Source organism: Mchenga conophoros, linkage group LG4, assembly GCF_057382185.1.
Source record: "Mchenga conophoros isolate Kocher_MC1m ecotype Shallow Benthic linkage group LG4, M_conophoros_male_GT1.1, whole genome shotgun sequence".
Lineage (NCBI taxonomy): Eukaryota > Metazoa > Chordata > Actinopteri > Cichliformes > Cichlidae > Mchenga > Mchenga conophoros.
Genome location: NC_140529.1, coordinates 14,641,796 through 14,666,081, shown reverse-complemented (window position 1 = coordinate 14,666,081; position 24,286 = coordinate 14,641,796). Strand labels below are relative to the sequence as shown.

Here is a 24,286-nt window from a genome sequence, read left to right as displayed (position 1 = left end):
ACCTTTTAAGCACTAAGACAAAAATTGAACTAAAATCACACAACTATGGGTACCATAATATTTCCTGAGTCCGCACAGTCACAGCACACAGAAGGAAATTTTGCGTTTAGCAGAGCAGATCAGCACAGTCAAGAGATGATGAATCACATGATCATATCCTGTAAGTGTGACAAATAGAAGGAGATGACCTCTGATCTCTATTGAAATAAAACTGCCGCCCTTTAGCGCATCACAGGCTCTGGACATATTTAACTTAACGAGCTAGGGCCTACCAGCTCTGACATCCACAAGAATAAAAGCAGTTTGACAAAGCCTGCATAAATATGCCAGCAGGCATAGCGGGTAGGTCTTTGGCATAATGCCAAAGACCTACCCGCTATGCCATTTGTTGACTCGTCTTCACCCCCATACACATCTGGAATATATCAGAAAGAGGCCCACCATCACACTGCTGTATGGCACCTACAAGTGTCTGAAATTACAAAGGCAGCCCTCAGAGGAGAAAACGTGCAGTTTGACCTCATGACTGAGGACACACACAATCACATGCAGGCATAAGTGTTCATAACTCCGAGTTTAAAGTTTCTGGTGATCATAAAGATATGCAAAATCACCATTCAGATGGTAGTGAGACCTGCTATGATGTTTAGTTTGGAGACGGTGGCACTGATAACAAGGGAAGAAGCGATATTGAATATATGGAATAAAGGATGTTAAAGATGGAGCTGCCAGTTAAGAGGATAATAAGAAGACTACAGAGAAGATACATCGATGCAGTGAAAGAGGACATGCAGAGAGTTGATGTGAAGCGGATGGTGAACTCTAAAGGGAACAGCCAAAAGAAGAACAAGAATAAAAGAGGATCTCTGTAATGTTGCAACTAGTTTGTATTTTCCATGAGAAATAAAACATAACAAATTGGCATGGCAGAATATTTTCGAAGATTAATGGGTTATTAACATCTCAGGATTTGTTGCTTTTGTTTCTGATTCACTTCCTGGCTGACCTTCGTATTTTATTTTTGTAGTTTGGCTGAAGTTCTGATGCTGGCTTGTTTTAGACAAGTAATCTAAAACTTCAGTATAAGAACAAAAGCTATTCATTAAAGGCAAAGAAAATAAATAAACAAATTAAAAAACAAACAAACTTCAAGATATAAAGGTTATGAGGCTGCTTTTTAATTTTTGAAGACAGACTAATATTTTTGTTAAGGTCCTTCCTTACCAGTTGGTGGCGGTAATGCACCATTTTCGCTGATAAAACTCACGAAGAAGAAGAAGAAGAGGCGCAATAGCGAGGGAGCGACCCGCCGGACTGTATTCAAGCGGCACAGCAGTGTTGTGGTAATGACAGCATTCATTTATATAAAGAGTAGACTCATGTTTAGCTAAAACGCGATTTAGGGTGTGTAAAATAACTAATTCAACCCGAGGGCTGGGGCCAACTTGAAAGGTTTGCTAACAGATGACTGACCGAGCTGTAACCACGTTGAATGGACCTTTGCTAGCACGTGAATCTTTTCTGTTCATATTCGCATAAGAAAATATGTAATTATGGCATAAAGATGGATTATAAATTACAGAAACGATCGTAAAGGCTCCACGGACACGAGCCTGTTACAGTTCATGCAGGTATATTAGCATAACGGTAGCAACGTTAGCCCATGCTAGGCGCCGGTTGCTTGTAAGAGGAAATCCACCCCAAAACAACTCTGTCTCAGTGACCGTTACGTCAAAGCTGTCGGCTGTCTCCGGGTATTAGACGAGCACACAGAGTGCAGACGTTATGTAGGAGACTGTAGAGATTACTGGTTACACAGTGTAGACATGGGAGCTCCGGTGGTTTTCCAGACTTAAAATCAGTGTTTGAGGTGCATTATTCCCTCAGTGGAACAAGCGCTTTCAGCTGTTTTTGTGTCGCAGTAAGGCTAGCAGTAAGGGTAGGTTTTCCAGAAAAAACCCGCGCTCTTTAAACCAGATTGTTCACACCCAGCTGAATAATTTAGAGTTTGAATGACTTCTTTTGGGTGCTTTTGTTTTGGTTCTGTTAGCATCTGGTATTGGGCAGAGGAGTCAGACAGCGGAGTTTATCATGAAGTTTAAAAAGTGATGCATTTGGTCCTCAGGTGCCAGGATGGCGACAGACGACGTTGCGCAGTTGGCTGACTCTCTGGCCAAAACTGGAGTGGAGGATGGAGAGCTCAGTTACAAAGGACAGGGAAGAAAGCTGGATGATGCTCAGTCAGGTGAGTGTCACTTAATCACTAAAATAATCCAAAGGCTTGGCTTTAATGATTTTTCTTATGTGTTACCTGTTTTAATATGATCATTTGAATCTCTGCAGTTGAGGAGATGGTGAAGGAGATCCAGGACTTTGAGGGTTTACAAGCTCTGAGATTGGAGGGAAACACTGTAGGTGTGGAGGCAGCACAGGCCATCGCTAAGGCCCTGGAGACAAAGAGTGCATTGATGGTGAGACGTTTTTCTCTGTTCATCATCTCTAACATTTCAGCAGTTTTATATTTCTCCACAATAAATACGAACTAATAAAAATACAATTAATATTAATATAGAGCAGGGCGATATGGCCAAAAATATTTATCACGATATATATTTGAAAATTTGCGATAACGATATAACCGACGATATAATTGATGCGAGACAAAATACAACTCCACAACATTACTAGCGCAAAAAGACAACCTTCCATTTATTTTCACTTAAACAAGAAGCTGGTTTTTATGTACATTAAAGCTTTATAAAAATGTAACAGTGCAAATGCAAATTCCTTGCTGAAAGTTTAACCAAAAGGCATTTCCAGTGGAAATGGGCTGACATATCCTGAGCATAACCATGTATAATATCCACTGAAGTTAAAAAGAGGTGCTTTGCAACATTAAACTGCAGTGTGCAGTACGTATTTTTCGGACCATAAGGTGCACGGGATTATAAGGCACATTAAGCGAAACAAAGCAGTCAGATAAATCAAACTTTATTAAACTCATTCTTCTTGCTTCCTCCACTTCTGTACCATTGATTCATTAATGTTGAATTCTCTGGCAGCTGCTCTATTCCCATGTTGTTGCAGTATATTAATGACTAACCTCGTATTGTGGATGGATTATCTCAGTTGTTCTCCTGACTGAAGATTGGTCCTTTTACAGCATCCTGCCATGCGATTGCATTTGTCTCTAACCATGAGGAACCTTAACGTTAACTTTTATAAGTGGAAAAGTGTTAGCGTTAGTCCTCCAGCTTCACTGTTTATGTTATGCTAACATAGCTGTGTCGCTAGCGATCACGTAGCACATCATTATATACCAGCTAGCCCAACTTCAGTAACCCTACAAACGTCACTGCTGTTTAGTTTCCTGTCTTCATTTATGTTGGAAGTGATAGCAGAGCTGTACGTTTGATTTTTTCCAGAAATCTCTCAGTCAGAACATGCAATATCATGCTTAGGTAACTAGCGAAACTAGCGAGCTAACTTCCGCTAGCTTCCTGCTAACTTCTAACTCTGTTAAATGTAATTAATTTTGTTTTCATGGATGCCTGGAAGTTAAACTTCATAGTTACACCTGGTAAAGCAGCAATGCTGATCGTTTTATTAAAGATGAAAGAATTTAGACAGTTTTTAACTCTAAGTGATGCTGCAGTGTTGTTTGACCTGAAGCATACGGAGTTTAGGACCCAGATTACTCCCAGATTTAAGAGCATCTTAGAACGGCCGCTTGCATGTTCTGCAAAAAAATGTGCTTTGTTGTGTATCTGACAGACAAACACCAAACCAGTTCCACATCACTGAAGTTGCACCATTTGTACAAACCAATTCTGGTTCATCTGTTTCACTCAACAATCGGCCATGTGCGTATGAAAACAAAGGCACTGCGCATGCGCGTTCTATTCATATTCTATCTCGATATTTCATTTTCCTATCGTTGCCTAACATTATACCGGTATTACCGTGAACGGTATAATATGGCCCAGCCCTATATTAATATTCCAAAGGCATATGATGAAAGGTGCTTTATCATAGCAAATGTTTGAAGTATGAAAATCTGGAATGAGAAAGCCAAACGTTTATCCAATTCATGGCTTGGGTGAAGGGGGGTTGGCATCCTGCAGCTGCCTTAGGGCGATAGGTTGGGTGCACACTTAAAATAAGAAGTTTCATATGCAGATGAACTGATAACTTAGTCCGACACAATGTTTAAATATGGCTGAAAACAGCCTTCTGCTCTCTGTCACACTGATACCTGCAACAAGCATGGGTGAATCTAATAATAATTTATATGATTAACTGCCCTGTAATGGAATACAATCAGTCAGTCAATCATCTTGTGGCTTCCACTGACACTGCTCTTGTCTCCTTGCTTCCTTCCTCCTCAGCGTTGTTACTGGAGTGACATGTTTACAGGTCGCCTGCGCTCTGAGATCCCACCTTCCCTGGTACTACATGATTATCAATAACACATCAATTTTGACTCCCAAGCGGTTAGTTTTGATTCACTTCCTATTTTCCTATTTTTGTTTTGTAGAATTCACTGGGTGATGCTCTGATGCTGGCGGGTGCCAGGCTCACAGTTTTAGACCTCAGCGACAATGCTTTTGGACCCGATGGAGTAAAGGGCATTGAGAATCTGCTAAAGAGTTCCACCTGCTACACACTGCAGGAGCTACGGCTCAACAACTGTGGCATGGGCATCGGAGGTGGCAAGGTAAGTGTGGAGATGACACGTGTTCTTGGATAAGGTCGTCATTGTCAAGAATAAAGCATCAAAGATGAAAACCAGACAAGTGGACAGATGCATCCTAGATCATTATGACTGTACTTGTTTTGTACTCCTCAGATTTTAGCTGCATCATTGATCTACAACCATAAAAAATCCAGCGCTGCGGGATCGCCCCTCAGCCTGAAGGTGTTTGTTGCTGGAAGAAACCGACTGGAGAATGACGGAGCCACTGCCCTCGCTCAGGCTTTTAAGGTAAGACTGATTTTCATCGACAGGCTTCATTTTGATTCATCAGAACGACTGTTTCTCATACGTCTCTTAATGATTGACACGTTTTATTCTTGGACCACTTCGTATAAATAATTATCAGCCAGTTTATGCTGTCAGACACATTCAAAGTAGATCTTTACAGTTTTATCTTTTATGTGTAAGCAGCGAACGTGTACGATTAAAGTTTGTCTTTCCAGCTTATGGGCAGCATGGAGGAGGTTCACATGCCCCAGAATGGCATCAACCACGCAGGTGTGACCGCCCTGGCCGAAGCCATGCAACACAATCCAGGACTTCGAATCCTCAATCTGAATGACAACACGTTCACTGAGAAGGGGGCTATGGCCATGGCTCAGGTATACATATGTAAGGGATTAGTAGTTGCATATCTAGACAGTGAGTTGTTTTTTTTTAAACAGAGTTTGTGCACTCATGAAATACCTGAAAAGTATTTGAAAACGTTCATTTCCCAGGCCTGGAAAAAGAATCTTGGATAGTCTTGAAAAAGGCATGGAAATCTGCTTCACTGACACCTGCACAAAAGAGTGATTGGTTTAAAAGGCACAGAGGAAAGATCTGTATTGTTTATATAACTCTTTAAAGTTATGCCTTCACAAGATACATTTGTACAGTGCCTGCAAAATAGGACAGAATGATTTGAATATAGTGAAAATATGCATCACCATCATTTGTACTGGTTATTTTCAGCCTGATACAGCAGATACTGTCTGTGTCTTCACAGGCCTTGAAACACTTGCGGAGCATCCAGGTGATAAACTTTGGAGACTGTTTGGTACGACCGGAAGGAGCCAAAGCGATTGCAGTGAGCGTGTCAGAGGGGCTGCCGATCCTCAAGGTAAGTGAGGGCAACCCTCTACTGCCAGCTCTTTGTTGCAAGTTGTTGTTGGCAGTAGGCTTGGACAATATTTAATTTTTTTTTCCCCTATCATCCTGACAACAGGGCACAGGGTTAATGATGGTATTAGAGTTGTAACGATTCATCGATTAACTTGATTATAAAAAAATCTTTAATGTAAAAGTTTGCTTCGACGCTTATCGTTTAATTCACGCTCAGTTGTCACCATGAAAGCTTTTCTCTCACATTTGCAACAAAGAATAGACCTGCAGTAGAAACCTATCTAGGAGCTCGCGTGTGAAGGAAAACTTTACTTTACAGCTGCTCCTATCCAACGCCTTTTGTTTTACATAGTGGAAGTCTACAGTGACGTTACAGAAGTTAAAATAAAAGCATATGTATGTACGTGGGACACCTTTCTGAATAAATAGTTTTTATGTTCCACAGGAGCTCAATTTGTCGTACGGTGAGATTACTGAGGATGCTGCTCTGGTCGTAGCACAGGCAGTAAAAGACAAGGACCAACTGGAGAAACTGGACCTAAATGGTACAAAGAATGCAGTCGGTGTCAGTCATGATGCTTCTGTTGTTTGTTTGTATTTGAGACATTATGGAGGAATGTTGTTTTAGCTGCATTTGGCTTCATGGCTTGTGTGAAAGGATCTCTGGTTTTCAGGTAACTGCATCGGAGAGGATGGTTGCAGAGCCTTGAAAGTCGCCATGGAAGCCATGAACATGAGCGAGCTACTTGGATCACTCAGGTAAATCACAGCTTAGTCTGACTCCTGTTTGCTTGAGCTGCATCCACAGTGGTTGTGATTCATAGCAGAAAGTGACATTCAGAGCCTCCCCCCCCCCCACAACTCTCTTTTTGAGGTTCTTCATATGAACTTACAGCAACTTAAAAAAGTATCTCAAAGACAAAATATTATAGATACATCTTTCATGCCTTGGATTTGTTAAAGTAGTCAAAGAGTTGCCCAATGACATGGAATAAGTCCCACCTCGGTGGCTTCGTTTGCTTCCAGTTCAACAGAATAAGTTTTCGTGCCAATAACAGTGCAAATCCGATTAACATGTATTGATTATTTGACAATTCTAGGGTTGCTGCTTTCACCCAAAATAATGTCTGGTTTGGGCCCCGAGCAATTTGCTTTAGCAAAACTTCTGACAAGGCCTGAAATGTCTTAGTGCAAAATCCTCGGATGTGTGGACAGGTTCAGGATTTTTGAGCTAGAGAAGCCGGTATTTGTTCGCTTCGATCGCAGGATGAATCGTTTTAGGAAGGAAGCCAGTTTGCGTTTTGATAAATGTAGCCTGTGTAGAACCTTGAATTGTAATAGGCCTTTATCTGGCACATGCTGACGAGGTCCGTAGATGCTCTTGAGCCTTCTGACATCTGCTGTCTATAATCTTTATACTGAGATCCTCCTGCCAGGCTTCTCTTAAATACTCTACTCAAATACTAACCAGCATGACGTGGACAGTACCCGAGATAAACTTTTCTCAAATCCCAGGTGAGTGATTCAAACGGCTGCCAACTCAGGATACCATTGAATGACACGGTAGTAAATACATCACATGTCAGATGTCAAATATCAGTTTATCAAGTGATGTGAAACGCGCAAATCGCATCTACTGTGGACGCAGCTTTAGGTCATGAAGTCTTTTTGCAAAGTCCTCACTACAGAGCTGTGCTTTAAAAAAAAAAAACTTCTTCAGTGATGATGAGGGCGAGCCAGAAGATGATGATGACGAGGAGGACGAAGACGACGATGAGGAAGAAGATGACGACGAGGACGATGTGGACGAGGAGGAAGTAGAGGAAGAAGAGGAAGAAGAGGAGGAAGAGGAAAGCACTGGCAATAAGGTAAGACATGTCTGTTCATTGCAATAGTTTTAACACAAGTTGGCTCAAGTTAAATGAGTAAAATGGCATCAAATGTGTCTGTAATTATCATTTTTTAAATTCTAACCATTAAATCTCTACAGTGGGGCAAAAAAGTATTTAGTCAGCCACCGATTGTGCAAGTTCCCCCACCTAAAATGATGACAGAGGTCAGTAATTTGCACCAGAGGTACACTTCAACTGTGAGAGACAGAATGTGATAAAAAAATCCATGAATCCACATGGTAGGATTTGTAAAGAATTTATTCGTAAATCAGGGTGGAAAATAAGTATTTGGTCAATAACAAAAATACAACTCAATACTTTGTAACATAACCTTTGTTGGCAATAACAGAGGTCAAACGTTTACTATAGGTCTTTACCAGGTTTGCACACACAGTAGCTGGTATTTTGGCCCATTCCTCCATGCAGATCTTCTCGAGAGCAGTGATGTTTTGGGGCTGTCGCCGAGCAACACGGACTTTCAACTCCTGCCACAGATTTTCTATGGGGTTGAGGTCTGGAGACTGGCTAGGCCACTCCAGAACTTTCAAATGCTTCTTACGGAGCCACTCCTTTGTTGCCCGGGCGGTGTGTTTTGGATCATTGTCATGTTGGAAGACCCAGCCTCGTTTCATCTTCAAAGTTCTCACTGATGGAAGGAGGTTTTGGCTCAAAATCTCACGATACATGGCCCCATTCATTCTGTCCTTAACACGGATCAGTCGTCCTGTCCCCTTGGCAGAAAAACAGCCCCATAGCATGATGTTTCCACCCCCATGCTTCACAGTAGGTATGGTGTTCTTGGGATGCAACTCAGTATTCTTCTTCCTCCAAACACGACGAGTTGAGTTTATACCAAAAAGTTCTACTTTGGTTTCATCTGACCACATGACATTCTCCCAATCCTCTGCTGTATCATCCATGTGCTCTCTGGCAAACTTCAGACGGGCCTGGACATGCACTGGCTTCAGCAGCGGGACACGTCTGGCACTGCGGGATTTGATTCCCTGCCGTTGTAGTGTGTTACTGATGGTGACCTTTGTTACTTTGGTCCCAGCTCTCTGCAGGTCATTCACCAGGTCCCCCCGTGTGGTTCTGGGATCTTTGCTCACCGTTCTCATGATCATTTTGACCCCACGGGATGAGATCTTGCGTGGAGCCCCAGATCGAGGGAGATTATCAGTGGTCTTGTATGTCTTCCATTTTCTGATGATTGCTCCCACAGTTGGTTTTTCACACCAAGCTGCTTGCCTATTGTAGATTCACTCTTCCCAGTCTGGTGCAGGTCTACAATACTTTTCCTGGTGTCCTTCGAAAGCTCTTTGGTCTTGGCCATGGCAGCGTTTGGAGTCTGACTGTTTGAGGCTGTGGACAGGTGTCTTTTATACAGATGATGAGTTCAAACAGGTGCCATTCATACAGGTAACGAGTGGGGGACAGAAAAGCTTCGTACAGAAGACGTTACAGGTCTGTGAGAGCCAGAGATTTTCCTTGTTTGAGGTGACCAAATACTTATTTTCCACCCTAATTTACGAATAAATTCTTTACAAATCCTACCATGTGGATTCATGGATTTTTTTTTTTCACATTCTGTCTCTCACAGTTGAAGTGTACCTCTGGTGCAAATTACTGACCTCTGTCATCATTTTAAGTGGGGGAACTTGCACAATCGGTGGCTGACTAAATACTTTTTTGCCCCACTGTATAAGGAAAAAAATATACACTAGTTCTAAGTAGGATATATGTAAGATATGGGCCTTATTGAATCCAAATGATGACTAACATGTTAAAGTATTGAGGGACGTCACTATTATGTCTAACAGAAGCCTCATTCTGTACTGAATAGGTGACAGGAAGTCTAAAATCCACACTAGCTGTGATCATATGCACACATTTGTGTTTTGACTTTTTCCTTTTGCCTTGTTCTTACAGTTTTCCACCCCACAGTCAACACCTCGACCCCCAGAAGTCTCCTCCTTCCTCAGCTTTCCCTCCCCTGACAAACTGCTTAAACTGGGCCCCACGAGAGCATTGCTTATTGAGCAGCAGGTAGCAAAGAAATCTCCAGTGACATTAAAACACACTTGTAATCCTATGCAAAGATCCAGCAGTTCTTTAGTGTGTAAACATTTCTTCTTCCGGGCCCAGGTGGATGTTTCAGACGCTACAAAAACAGCTGAAGCCTTCCTCAAGATTGCATCTGTGTACAAGGAGGACAATACTGAAGTGAAGAATGCAGTGTTGGACAGTATTGGTAAGACACTTTGTGGAGTTGAGTCATCTTGCAAATGCCAGACTTGTGTGACATTTGTGTATTTTAGTTATTTTGTGCTAAGCTGTTTGATTCTTTCTTTCTTTTTCTTTTTTTCACATATTACTTTGAGTATTAGTATAGTTTTCTCATTTTCAGCTATTGCTGAAGCTTAAAATGCTCTTAAATTATTTTTATTTAATTTTATTTAAATAATCCTACAATTTACTTCATCTAAGTCATTAGAAAGCTCAGTCTACTCTGGAAAAAGTGGTTTTGGCTCATCACAGTTAGAGCCAGCTGTCACGTTTGGCTGCCACTTGCAAACAAAGGGTTTGTGCGGAAGGTGGGCGGGGCTTCTGTCCTCACCGGTCTCGTCGAGTTCATACGGAGTCAAAAATTTTAAGTGGAGCTTTATAATAATAGATCCACTTAAAGGTTTATTTAGAACAAAAGCCACATGTAAAACTGGCATTTGTTTCTGTTGTTGTATACAGTATGTGCCAGAGTTTTTTTTTTTTTTTTGTTTTTTTTTAAATGTATGTTATTTATTTATTTTCATTGTTTTTACACTAGCATGGTGTGTATGGATTTATGAAGCAGTATAAAATCATTAGCTTCAGATGCTGGTAGTTGTTTCCATCCAAGAGAGCCACGCTAACCTTAAGATATAACGATATATATATGTATACGTTCCCCACACGTTGCACTTTTTTTTCATATTATTGTAATTTTTCCCATCAACAAACAAATTGGTGGATGGAAAGTTGTGCTTTAAAAAAATAAATAATCTTATTTTGCTTTGCATAAATGTGTGTTTTGTAGTGCTTGGAGTTGGAGAAACTAAACTTGTTGTCAGTGATGTGTTATTCCAGTGTTGAAAATTCTGTTTGTAAAGATGTTTTTCCTCTTGCAGATGGGCTCCTGAGGAAAGCTTTCACCTCCTCTTCCTTCCAAGGCTACAGCTTTGTATCATCTTTGTTAGTGCTGCTTGGACTTATTAAGGTATGAAACACTCTGCAAAATGTGTCTTTGGTTTGCCCCCCCCCCCCCCCCCCCCCCCCCCCCTAATGTTTTTGGTCCTCTACCTTCAGAGCGAGGATAAGGTGAAACCTGTGATTGTGGTCCCCGGCCACCTCCAAGCTTTGGAGCATGTCGTTCGACAGGACTACTTCCCCAAAGAGAGCGTGGCTGTGCTGGAGGCCTTCATGTCCCGGTAAGGACGTGACAGAATGAGCCAATCAAAAGGCAGCTTCCAGGTACAAAACGCCATTATTTCCTATCCTTAGTAACGTAGCACATAAATGCTTCTGCACCAGGTGCGTAAACAGATGGTGATTAATTCGCCCTGGTTTTATCTCACTTTTGTGTTGGAGAGGATTCATTATATTCTTGATTAAACTATTTATATAATGCAATATTTTGGTGCAGTTTACTTATAAAAAAATTAATAATTAAATAATTATTGTTGATTTTGGGGTGTTTCATGGGATCCTAGAAAATCTCCAGATCTTTTAATGAAAAAATTGTAATACAGGATAAATAATTGTACAATCTGCACGTGTCATTCTTAGGAATAACAAGACCTTGGAGTCATGTGGAAATGCTAAAAACAATCTCCAATCAACACTGCAGAGAGTCCGGTCTCAGAGCTGAGGACTGTGGACACGTGCGCATAGACTGATCATTCATGGCCTTTGGAAACCAGCACACACAAACACAAAAGTAAAAAAGAGGAGCACTTGAGAAAACCCCTTTTTTCCCTGGACTTCGGACATAACTTGAATATGTCTTATGAAATAGAAAAAGCTCTGAAGGTGTGAAATTGTTGAAGCCTTTTGTATATGTTCAAATAACTACCAGACAGCACTGACACCTTTAACTTCACCTTCTTTGTATATGGGTGAATGAGAAAAGGCCTCACGCTCCACAGATGACAGCTGTAAACCAGGATCAGTGTGGACTTGGCACTTGCAGCTATTGTGGCTTCTCTATTTAATTTTCACCTTTGCTGTTCTCTTGTTTCACACCAAATATTTGTTATATATTCACAAATATTGTCAAATTGTGATATTAAAATATCTATTGACAAGCAGAAACAAGACTGTAACATACCACATTAAAATGCATTAAATAAATTGAAATGTATTTTCAGGTTAGACAGTTGTTGATGAAATTGTGTTGCAAAAATAAAGCTCATTTGAGTGTTGTTGTTGTTTTTTTTAAGTGTCTGCAAGCTGACTGTGTAGTTTCTACAACCCCGATTCCAAAAAAGACAAAATGCTGTTTAAAGGAAATAAAACTGGAATGCAGTGATTTGCAAGTCTCATAAACCCATATTTTATTCACAATAAAACATGGAAAATGTTAAATATTTAAAATGATAAGGGAAACTACTGAAACAGCTGAAGGAAAATTCAGGTTAACTGGCAACGGGTCAGTAACGTGATTGGATATATATTAACCAATTTGGCAAAAGACCTTGTCCACAATTTACGGAGCAATTTCAGAATAATCTGCACAAATCTGCAAGACGATGCTAAACCTAGCGAAGAGGTTCAGTGCTGAAATGGCCTGGCTGCAGTTAAAAGAAGAAGGCTGTTGTGGTGAACGTGGCTCTTTCCCAAATAATTTTTTCCTTCTTCGAATGTTGCAGTCAGAATAAAAATGGGATTTATAAGCATTTCAAATCATTACACTTAGGTTTTTTTATATTTCAGATAGCATCCGAGCTTTTATTGGAATGAGTTTTATTTAAAAATAAAAAGCAAAACTTTAAACTCCAAAGATGTAATGCAGATACAGATTTTACAGTAATGCAAAACGGAGAAAGAAAAGTTGAAATGGTAGTAATAACTAGAAAAAGTTGCATTTCCTGCGAAAATGCTGTGTGAATGCCTTGCAGTGGAATCTGAAAACAGCAGGAGAACTATCTGATGAAAACACTGTGTAGAAGCTGAACTCTTTGCTGAAAACTGCTTTATTTGAAAGGGTACACTGAACAGTGTCACTAAAGCAGAGTCCATGCAAGCAGAGGTGTGCTAACAGCAACAAGTAGGATTCAAACCTGCACCAACAGATCTCACAGCAGCTGCTCATCTCACTGAGCCAAAGCAGTTCTTGTCCCAACAATAGATATGATGAGAGAAAAAATATGCAGGGGGCCGAAGAAGCTGAATTGTGCTGAAAAGAGGTAAAAAAGCTGAAATTCTTCTGAAAGAGCAGAAGAGGCTGCAATTTTTCAGCTACTCATTGAGCCAAACTGGTTCTCACGTAACTGAAAAAAGCTGACAATTCTGATAAAAACAGCAGAAGAGGCTGAGATTTGTGCTGATAAGAGGTGAAAACGCTGAAATTTCTGCTGAAAAGAGGCAGAACAACCTGGTTCTGCTCAATTTCAGTCCACCAATCAGAGGTACTGCGCCGTTTTTTGGAGTTACAAAACGTTGTGTAACTACTGTAAAACTCGGTGGGATAGAAGCACTTGTCCTGTCACTTGTACTGGGTGAATCGGCAGACTTTGAACCTTCACTGCGGACAGAAAGGACAGATTTCCACCCCTCAAACAAATGTAATTTATGGCTCAACGGTAAGATGACTGTAAAAACTGCTTCGACCGTGAGTGTCAGCAGTGTCTGAAGATGAATTGGCACAAGCCTCATTTGTTAACTTTGCTTTGTTAAGGAGATATGACGATTTGAAAATGGCTCTCATTAAAGAGTTCCAGCGCTGATTTTGAACAAACTCTCCATTGACTTTCTATGGAGAGTTTTCAGACTTTGTGTTGCTCTGAGGCAATCTGATAAAAATCTGTAACTTCCACAACAATGATAGTGACATTTTCTGAAAGCCAGCAAAAATCCCCACGTTTTGATGTATAATTTGTGGAGGTTGAGTGAAAATTGAGTGAGTAGCAAGAAGTTGTTCAGACATGAAGAGAAAGTTCAGAAAGGACAAGTTGTCACTCTGAGTTAATTGCATAGCAACCATAACAACGCATGTATTTTCTGGAAAATCACAAAGCTGCAACTGAAAACTTAAAGAGGCATTAAATTAAAACAGTAACACATATGAAAAAGCTGAATCACACATAAAAAGCCCAATAATTTGAGAACATTTTAAAGTTTGAATGGAGTTTCTACGTGAAAGTATGAGGAAGTAGTTAAGTTTCAAAAACAAGCAAGTTTTAGCAGAATTGTGGAAGTTTTCCATTCATTTCAATGGGACAAAAGGAAAAAAGTGTAATATTTTAAAAAGTATAATAGTAATAAATACCAAAAGATATAGCCGGAATTAGCAGAAATAACAGAATACTTTGAGGCATTCACACAATTATTATTGCCTGATGAAGCAGGCTTTTTTAAGGTTATAATGGAAGCTTATGGATGAAACTCCGGCATTCAGATTTAAAAGCCTTGATTTTTCCAAACCAGCAGTGAGTTATTTCATCTCATGTGTCAGCAAATAGAAGCTGCTCGCTTCTTGTGCCTCAGAAAATGTGAAGCCAGTGTGTTAATTTGCAGAGAGAGGACACAAAGATCAGGGGTCACCACAAAAGAATTTACCAAAGTCTTGTTTGTTAGCCTGTTGGACCACAGGCTGTAAGTACTGAGCACACTCAGAGTGAAGTAAAGCCCTCAGTGAACAACTTAAAGCCCGAACTGGCAGATTAAATCCATCTCTAATTCTTGTTACCAAGGAAACACTGATAGCACAGCCATATGGTTAAAGGTAAGCCAAGCTGCTTGTTTTCAGTGAGTCTGGGTTTTGAACTCGGATTTTCTTTGGAGTTTAGATTTCTCATATGGTAGCATTCAGTGTTAAGCTATATAGTGTAAGATATTGAGTATCGATCAGTTTTGATCATCACCTGCTACATCTATATTTTAAAAATGGCAGATAAATGATGTGTGCCATGTGTTGCTAAAGCCAAACCGTTGAGTTTTGGGAACCAGGAACCAGTTGTGGGAGATCAGGGGAAATCAAACAAAGTAAAAGGCTATGCTGGTTTCAACCGTGGAGAGCTCTTCTGCCTCCTTAAAGATACCTTAGGTAACATGACAATCCTTCAAAAATATTTTATAGACATGAAAGGAAAAGCAGAGTCCTTTATCCAACTAAATGAGGAGGAATCCATGTTTCAAGACCCCCAAATCTGTTGTTTTGCTTCTGTGAAATGCAGAAGAGCTTTATAACTTGAACTAGTGTGTCTAGTGTCTGTCTCCCAACCCGGGGCCTTTAGCCACTCCTGTAATTCTATTTCTAACATGTGTTACTGGCACAGATGCAGATCTTCTCTGCTGAAGTCGTCCTCCTTGTTTTAACACTGTCTTTACCCGTGGAAGCCAAAAAGTGTCCCAGAGCCTGCAGTTGTGACAGCATCACACTCACAACAGCCTGTGTGGGCAAGAACCTAACAGATGTCCCCCCGACTGTGGAGGAGGTGAGGAATTCAGGGGTTTTGCTGTATCTTAGACATGTAGGCTTTTTAAACTGAGGGTTGATAACAAGCTGGATGGATCCTCTCCTCTTTACTCTGAAGGATGGCGCGTGCACGTGTTTCAATAACAATTTCAAATGCTCTCCTCTTAACCTGACTGAGATGCTCTGGCACGACCTGAAAAGGGTTTTCAATTAAGACATCCCAGAAATATCGATGAACTGAAACAGGTTTATAGGACAAAGATTTCTCCTCAGTGAAACATCAGAAACATCTAAAGGGAGTTTGCTGCTGCTAAAGAAGCTTCTGTAAAATACTGCATGTAATTATTTTCCAGCCTGTGTTGTGAATGATCACTCATTGTCCTCAGTAAAGAAAGAATGAAAGCGTATAATTATGAAGCACGGACCACATTCTGTGAGTAATTAGTGCTGAAATCAAGAGAGCGTGATTTTAGAACCAAAGAGTGATTAGCTAACCAGACTTATTATCTGAATAAACCAGCCTCACTCTGGTTTCCGTCCTGGCATGTAATTGTGTGTCCAATACTCATTGTTTCCTCTAGATTACTGTGAAACTCGACCTGAGAAATAACAACTTGCAGGTGCTGTCCAGGGGGACATTCATGCACACACCCTACCTCACCCATCTCAACCTGCAGCGCTGCAACATCATCGAGATTAAAGAGGGCGCCTTTCGGACTCTTGGCCGAGTGGTCTCTCTAAACCTGGCTCACAACAAAATTGAAATCCTTTACCAAGTAAGATCAGAGGCCCGCAGTTTTTCCTCTCGAGTCTTTATTATGAGAATGATGTTCTCTTCTTTTCACTGCTGCAGGAGTCCTTTGACGGTCTCTCCTCCCTGAAAGAGCTGCGACTTGACAACAATCGCATCGAGGAGATCCAGCCTGGAGCCTTCACACAGCTCGGCTTCCTCAACACACTGGCCATAACCCACAACCAGCTGGTTTACATCCCTAACATGGTCTTCCAGGTACTCCAAATTATGGGTAAATACGTTAATAATCTTTTTGGATGTGTTTGGTAATGCGATTCCACAACGGTCCTCCTTCTCCTCCTCTTCCTCCTCAAGGGGCTGCAGAACATTAAGTTTCTTCGTCTTAGCCACAACTCTCTGAACAACCTGGCACCTGAGGCGTTTGCTGGGCTCTTCACCCTCAGCCGCCTCGACTTGGATCACAATGAGCTGCAGTTCTTCCCCACACAGACAATGACGAGGTGGGACAACCTGGACGACTGTTATGGGACGTATTGATATGTGTGTTTTAATGTGTGTTTAGCATTGAATCCTCAGCTGCAGCAGCACTCAGAAAGAAGTCAATAATATATATATATATATATATATATATATATATATATATATATATATATATATATATATATATATATATGTAGTAACATTTGTGAGCTTTTAAGTGACAATTTTAAATTGCCATGTCCTCCACCTGTTAAGACTCCGTGAGGTCACACGGCTGCACATGAACCACAACCCCATGGTCTACCTCGGGGAAGATTCCGTTTCCATGGCAAAGCTTACACACCTGTACCTCAGCCACATGTCCCTTCAGGACCTCTCAGACAAGGCCTTCTCTCAAGCCCCCCTCCTCTCACACCTTGACCTCAGCCACAACCATCTTCGGTACGTGGAGCCCTTCTCAGGCCCTAGAGACCTCACCAGCCTCAACCTGACAGGTAAAGCCTGTGTTCTGATATTTTTTATTGGACACAGATTTTTACTTTAACATAACAGGCTTTCATTTTTTCCAAACCAGCAGATGTAAGTGATCTGACTTCTCATGTCTCATAGTGAGGCCAAGAAAGAAAGATGTAGGGGGGTGATAGCATACCATGTGTCATTTTTACATGCTGACCAACAGGCATTTCTTACTTTTTCTAAAGGGAACCCCATCTACTGTAACTGCTACATGTCTCCACTGAGGCAGTGGGCGAGAGTTAGTGGTGTGAAGCTGCTGGGGGCCTGCTCTGGACCTCCTCACCTCTCAGATGAGCCTCTGCAGGCGGTGTCTCCTCTGGATCTGCGCTGCAGGAGGGGGGAGTCACCGGTGGAGGAGGAGGAGAGTACGGAAAGAGTCCCACCCACGGTCACAGCCACTGCCAAGCCAAAGCAGAAGGTCAAGTGTCCAGCTAACTGTGAATGTGATGTAAGTTGGAGACAGAAAACACTTCTGGGACACAATGAAAGCAGGAAGAAAAAATAAAAACTCCAGTTTCTCATAGATTTGCTGTTTTACCACACTCTCACTTGGCTCACTTGTACTTACTTACTTCGCTAATCACAGTAGAGCACTTGGCTCTCAGACTGTGGCTTACTTGTGATTCCTAGGATATTTAAAAGTAGAATGGGAGGCACAGCCTTCAGCTTTCAGGGCCCTAATCTGTGGGACCAGCTTCCAGTTTGGATTCAGGAGGCAGACACCCTCTCTAGTTTTAAGCTAGAGAGCTATGCTAAAAGGGTTTTGATAAAGCATATATTTAGGGGTTGGATCAAGTGGCCATGCTATATGAATAAAATTGAGTTGAAAGCTCTAAAACTCCACTGTAGGTTGATGGGTAACATAGTGGTAGATTTTTGGCACACCACAAATAATGCTTCAAAGGCCTTTAAATGAAGGCTAATGCTGCATGCTACAAGGCAGCTGTTTTACTCATATGTTTATCAGTGTCTCAGAGCACTGTGATATGTCGGTATTCTATTAAGAAAACCCTCAGAGTACTTCCTCGATGACTGTTTGTTATTTCCACTGAGACGTTTTGCAGGTTTCACATTCAAAACTGATTTTCTCTAGACTGAGACCCAGCATGCCACATGTGAGGGTCGGGGCCATACTAGAATCCCACGAGGCTTCCCCGCCCAGACGCAGTTGCTGGACCTCCACGATAATCACTTCCACTACCTTCCAGCCAACAGCTTCCCAGGCAGCAGCCAACTTGTTTCTCTTCACTTGCAGTCCTGCAAAATCCATGAAATTGAAGGTGGTGCCCTCCAAGGGATGAAAAACCTTTTGTATTTGTATCTTTCTGATAATGACCTCATGTCCTTGGACCCCAAGGCCTTTGCTGGAGTGCCCAAGCTCACCTACATCCACCTGGAGAGGAACAAGCTGGCGCAGTTCCCTGGATCAGGTCAGTGGAAAAATTACATTAAGTCTGCCTCAGTAGATACTATCTACAAGAAACACTGGAACTAAAACATGGCTGTTCTGTGTCTTTCTTCTAGCTCTGTCACTCTTACCAAGTCTGGTTGTGTTACACCTGGAGCAAAATGCCATCTCTAAACTTAAGACCAGTGGGTTGCTGTCCTCACTGGGCTCTAAACTTACTGAGTTATACCTGGGCAATAACAACTTAACTTACATTGCCAAGGGCGCTCTTGACTCTGACTCTCTATGTACCCTTCACCTGGATTCAAATCAGCTGACTGAGGTGCCCACCCACGCTCTGCTTGAGACCCCTAATCTGCAGGAGCTCAACCTCTCTGGGAACTCAGTTCGTTGGGTGGGACCAAATGCTTTCCAGCCCTTATCCAAAAGTCTGAAGAGACTTTACATGGATCATATGGGAATGGAAAAGGTACGAGAGACCCTTTTAAGCTAATATCACAAGTTCGTTTGCAACGTGTTTATGTTTTCTCAGCATTGTCAGTATTTGAACACCAGCCAGGTTTCCAATATCTAGTCCAAACGTGACTGTACTGTTTATGTGAAAATATGTGCTGATTATTCACTGCACTGAGGGCTTGTTCAAGATAAAGAATTTTCTTTTCAACTCTTTGTATTGCACCACTGTGCAGATCTCCAAGGATGCACTGCTGGGGCTGGCCTCAGAGCTGCGGACTTTGACTGTGAGAGGAAACCAGCTGGAGGAGTTTCCTGATCTGAGCCCACTCACCGGCCTGGAGACTGTGGACCTGCAGGACAACCCACTGCGTTGTGACTGCTCTCTGCTTCCTCTGCGCAGGTCGGTGTAAGATTTACCTGGGACTACAGTTAGAATGAACTGACAGCTTTACTGACTCTGTCTCTTTGTATCTGTGGCTCAGGTGGATGGAGAATGTTAGTTTGGAGCTGACCGCAACTTGTGGTCACCCTCCTGAGCTCAGAGGTCAGAAGGTCCGGGGCATCCACGTCTTCAAGTCCTGCCCAGAGAACATTTCTCCACCAGAAAAGAAGAGTGCTGCATATCCAAAAGTGAAGAAATCCAAAGCAGACTCCTTGAAATCCCGAAAAGTCAAAGCACAGACCACAGCTAAAGTCGCCAAACTGCCCAGGAAGCAGCCTCAAAGAAAACCTGGGCCACCAAAAGTAACAAAGAAAAAGAAGATACTGAAATGAGAACATGTAACTCATTTTCCTTTTCCTCTTTTTTTGCAATAAACCTGAGTGTTAAGGAGCTGGGTTTCTTGAAAGCTACATTTGTTTGGTTCTAAATTAAAATGTTGAGCCATGCAAGTCTTTTGTATCCAAGCGAAAAATCAAAGTCAAAAAGTCAGAGGAAACCTGACAGTCACTCAGCCAATCTCTCACCATTCTTGCAGGGATACTTTAATGCAACACTAAAAAGGTTTGTTGAGAGAGAATAACAACGCATTTTTAGAGGAGCCCAACTGCTATGCATATTACAGAAATGTATATTTAGTGGTGCACATACTAATTTACAGAGGCCAAGCGTCAAGTGTCTATAGGTGAAATCAGCGAGGCCATGTTATCCCACATTGTCCCTATGTGAGACGGCACAGCAATATCCCACATTGGAATTGAGTGTAGTTTATAGAAGAACCACATAGCCAAAAAAAATCTTATCTATGGGTGTATCCATACTGAAAGCTAACAAAAACGGACAAACACAGCTAGTTATGTGCAGTACTGCAAATGTTGGTATTGATCTGATATCAAGCCAGTATTCCCTATACCAATACAAATATTTTTAGCCTATAAGGGCAGCTTATGTAAGGGAGAGCAGTGTTTCATGATTTATGAAATAGTCATCAATATGCAAATTCTGAACACATTTTAATGACCACTAAAATCACTTTGATTTTTTTTTTTAAATTTCCCACAATAATTAGTTAACACGACAACAAAACAAATCTTTCACCTTCTTAATTATTTTAAAACTATTCTTTTTTTTTTTAGACCTGTCTTTTAAGCACTTTTGGTCAACATCTGTTATCTAAATGTGCTATAGGTTTTAAATATTCTAGACGTGACGGTAAATACAAAATCTTTCAGATATTTTCATACAGCATGTCTGAGCTATAGTTTTTTAATTCCAAAATTCAGTGGGCTACAAACTGAACTTATAGGATAGAAGCAAAGTATTGATCTTATCACCGTAGCATCGATGGGAGATCAATAGTAATTCAAACTACTTGGCAGTGTTAGCAACATTTGTGCTCTAACAATTTACTATATCTAATGGGAAATGACAGAACATTGTGTCTGTGATACCTACCTTTATACTGAGGTGTAGTTGAGGGTTAGTCGTGGGGGTTCCATGGTGTAATGGTTAGCACTCTGGACTCTGAATCCAGCGATCCGAGTTCAAATCTCGGTGGAACCTAAATGTTTTGGATGGAGAAGCTTTTCGCTTTGTGTTCATGAAAGTTAACATTGTTAGCTTTTGAAATAAATATAAGAAAATAACTATGATCTGTCTTCATTACGCCGTCAAATATCGATATAATACGCTTTAAAATTTCTCAAATTCGACGGCGGAAACTGCCGCTCTTCTTCCGCCTGATTTGGCTCATACGTCATACTCTTCCGTTCAAGATGGCAGCAGCAATGGACGTGGATACACCGAGCGGTACTAATAGCGCAAGCAAGAAACGATTTGAAGTAAAGAAGGTATGGCTGTAAAAAGTCTCTCACCGGGGAGTTACTAAGAAGCTGTCTAATGTGAACAATGGACGCTATCATAGCTCAGTGCCGCTCACTGCCTTTACTAAGCTAACTCTAGCATGCTAACTTTAGCGCTATGTCACTGTGGCATAGGACACTAGGCTTGTAGCTGTTAGTAACGAATACCCACGAATTTGCACTTCCCATTAAGGGGCCGAGAATCAACGCCCTTACAGATATCTCTGAATTAATAACAAAGGTGTAATGGGCAGAAACACATCAGCTGTTCAAACGGTACCCCGGCGGAATTAGCCTAGCTACACATCACACGTAATTTTTGTTTTGTATTTAAAAATAATGTTTACACGTTTGACATGCTTTCGATGGCGACTGTGTGTCTCGTTCTTATGCTATTCTTTTCTCAATAAGCTAGACTCAAATGATATATTTAGGGCCCCATGCCTTAAATCTCTAATGATTTGAGGACTTCTATAGAGTTTACAGTAACATCTCAGGCGTGTTTCTGGGATGGGGAAGTGGATAAGGCCCTCTTACAGACACTCAAGAGATGCTTTTGCTTCTTCTTTTTCAAATCAAAAGACATTTGACACTCATAATGAACCAAAGTTAAAATATATATTTTTAAATAAAACATATGTTTATGTCATGTTTGTTATTAAGCTCAAAAAGTGCCCCTCAAGTCACAGCAGTTTGTGCACTGCTGGCCCTCGTGTGGTTCAAATAAGGGGATATAGACATTTTTTTAAATTAAATAATCTCCAGATTATGAATCTTGGATCATATATTTGTGTGATTTTATTTTTCCCCCCTCAGTGGAATGCTGTGGCGCTCTGGGCCTGGGACATTGTGGTGGACAACTGTGCTATCTGTAGGAACCACATCATGGATCTCTGTGAGTTCAGTTTTACATTTTGGTCTTTGATCTCTTTGGTGAACATTTTGACAGTAAATGAGGTTTGCTTATCATTGTAGGTGATATGGTGCTTTTTATGTTGACACATTTCTCTTTTCCCTCCTCACCCATTAGGCATAGAGTGCCAGGCCAACCAAGCTTCTGCAACCTCTGAAGAGTGCACTGTAGCCTGGGGTGTTTGCAATGTAAGCTTCTATATAACATGTACAGTGTGATCAAAATGGTCTCAGCTCCCCTTTAAGACCATTGCTCTTTGTTTGAATTGCACTGTGGAAGAAAAATCCTGATCTGACCACTTGATTTTCTCTGTTTTCTCTCTGTCTTTGCTGTGTGTGATTGGCAACAAAAGCCAATCACACACAGCAAAGAAGATGAAAATGGGTGTCTGAAATTATTTTTTGGGAACAAAGGAGGAAGTCATAGGAAGTGTGTGTGCCCTGCACTCCACAGTTCAGGTTGTTTCTACTGAATGATCTCCCTGGGACAACTCAGGATATCACAGTAGAACTGAGTCTTCACAGTCTGACCCTGGTGTCTGTAGCACTGACAGTTGTTGATGCTCCCTGTTCAAATTTGGCATTCATACTGAAAACATGCAGATTCACAAAGTCAGATTAGGACTTCTAAGGAGTGATCTTAAAAAGACGATGACAGGCACCTCCTGTAACAATCATCTCTGCTGCCAGGAAGGGCAGATATAGGAAGTTCTATGTATCGGGCAGAGGTGATCTTCCAGATGATATATCATTATCAAAAATGATCAGCATGCTGATCCATAAAGGTGAGAGGAATCATGTTAAACACAAATTAATATTAGTATAACTTCTGAAGCGATTTTCCCAACATTGATCATAATGAACTTTAATAGGAATTTCCTGCACAAGGCTGTTGTGCTTATAAGAGCTTGCTCATGCCAGGTTTATATGCAGGAACTATACATGCAATGAACACTATTTAAATGGAAGGTTTTAAAGTTTCCCAAATCCTTAAAAATGGTTTTAAATAATCTGGGATAACTTGATCCTCTGGTCATTTTGTTATTTTAAGCGCACATGATCTATTTCTTTGTTTTCCAGTTGTGCCTCAAAGTTTGATTGTTGTCGTGTGGAAGTACAAAGAATTAGTATTAGCAGTATTGCCAGGTCTCTCTTGGAAATGAGATTTTTGCCTGGATAAATAAAGGACTAATAATAAATAAAATACATGATACTTAAATATTGTAAACCTGAAGTAAAATATCGATTTTCCACTAGAGAAGTTATTTTTGTTAAATAAAATTCTTTTAGGTAGTTTTACCATCCTTCTACTGTTTCTCTTTTCCAGCATGCTTTCCACTTCCACTGTATTTCTCGCTGGCTGAAGACCAGACAGGTGTGTCCTCTGGACAACAGGGAGTGGGAGTTTCAGAAGTGAGTACCATGCATTACATTGTATACAGTTTTACTGTGTGGTCCAATCACAAGGGTTTAAGGGGTTCCTTGGTTAACAGTGCATTTGATCATTTGTTGACCCGCAGAGAAAATTGTTTATTCTTTAAAACTGAAGAGCTGTACTGACAGAACATCCTCTCTGTCATGTTTTCACAGATATGGACACTAGCTCGTTTATCCTTCACCCCTTTGTTGGCTTCTGCAAGCAGCACCCTCACTTTATCCTTGTTCTGACCCGCTTATAAAAGCTGTTTCTCATGTATTTTGTTCTGGTATATTGTAAGTACAGAAATAAACAGGAATCTTGTGAAAAATACAGCTTGTGTGACTTGTGTTGTCGGAATTTTAAAGAGGAAGGGACAAGCAGCACATTTTCAGGGGTTGTGGGCAAAAGACTGAGTTAATGAAGGAGATCCAAAGGACAAATCAGCCGTCTGCTGTGACAGGACAGTGCTCAGTCAGATCTGCTTTGATAAGAGCCCAGCCGGCTGCGTGTTAGAGTGGTAATCCTCTGGCTGAAAGACAGATGTTGTGGATGGATTAAGTAGCTGGTGGCCCACTCTCCCACCAGGCCGGATTTATCAAAGTACCTTTAAAGACC

The 24,286-nt window shown here is 41.1% G+C and overlaps 3 protein-coding genes and 1 non-coding gene across 8 annotated transcripts; all 4 read left to right on the top strand.

Moving 5' to 3' along the window:
• The first annotated feature begins 1,207 nt into the window (after positions 1–1,207).
• On the top strand, positions 1,208–12,209 carry LOC146575738 (ran GTPase-activating protein 1-like). Of its 5 annotated transcripts, none has more exons than XM_085270586.1 (16): positions 1,208–1,343; positions 2,126–2,245; positions 2,344–2,471; positions 4,389–4,448; positions 4,538–4,717; positions 4,850–4,984; positions 5,200–5,358; positions 5,745–5,858; positions 6,306–6,405; positions 6,535–6,619; positions 7,581–7,728; positions 9,682–9,798; positions 9,898–10,003; positions 10,917–11,005; positions 11,095–11,216; positions 11,575–12,209. In XM_085270586.1, exons 2-16 carry the CDS (start codon positions 2,134–2,136, stop codon positions 11,654–11,656), a joined length of 1,737 nt encoding a protein of 578 aa, XP_085126712.1. In that variant the 5' UTR covers positions 1,208–1,343; positions 2,126–2,133; the 3' UTR covers positions 11,657–12,209. The 5 variants fall into 5 exon arrangements, with proteins under 5 accessions (XP_085126712.1, XP_085126716.1, XP_085126714.1 ...); XM_085270590.1 differs by having other exon boundaries at positions 11,095–11,259; XM_085270588.1 differs by lacking the exon at positions 1,208–1,343 and adding an exon at positions 1,520–1,631.
• A 1,309-nt stretch (positions 12,210–13,518) lies between these two features.
• On the top strand, positions 13,519–19,854 carry chadla (chondroadherin-like a). The gene is made up of 11 exons (XM_085270584.1): positions 13,519–13,589; positions 15,285–15,443; positions 16,006–16,200; positions 16,278–16,433; positions 16,533–16,678; positions 16,914–17,152; positions 17,360–17,622; positions 18,268–18,604; positions 18,699–19,051; positions 19,272–19,438; positions 19,521–19,854. The coding sequence occupies exons 2-11, from the start codon at positions 15,285–15,287 to the stop codon at positions 19,810–19,812; spliced, it is 2,307 nt and encodes a 768-aa protein (XP_085126710.1). The 5' UTR covers positions 13,519–13,589; the 3' UTR covers positions 19,813–19,854.
• A 1,114-nt stretch (positions 19,855–20,968) lies between these two features.
• On the top strand, positions 20,969–21,040 carry trnaq-cug (transfer RNA glutamine (anticodon CUG)). Its single transcript has one exon. It is a non-coding gene; the product is annotated as a tRNA-Gln (tRNA).
• A 143-nt stretch (positions 21,041–21,183) lies between these two features.
• rbx1 (ring-box 1, E3 ubiquitin protein ligase) lies at positions 21,184–24,001 on the top strand. Its single transcript, XM_085270585.1, has 5 exons — positions 21,184–21,327; positions 22,156–22,234; positions 22,370–22,440; positions 23,579–23,664; positions 23,842–24,001. Exons 1-5 carry the CDS (start codon positions 21,253–21,255, stop codon positions 23,852–23,854), a joined length of 324 nt encoding a protein of 107 aa, XP_085126711.1. The 5' UTR covers positions 21,184–21,252; the 3' UTR covers positions 23,855–24,001.
• Positions 24,002–24,286: the final 285 nt, after the last annotated feature.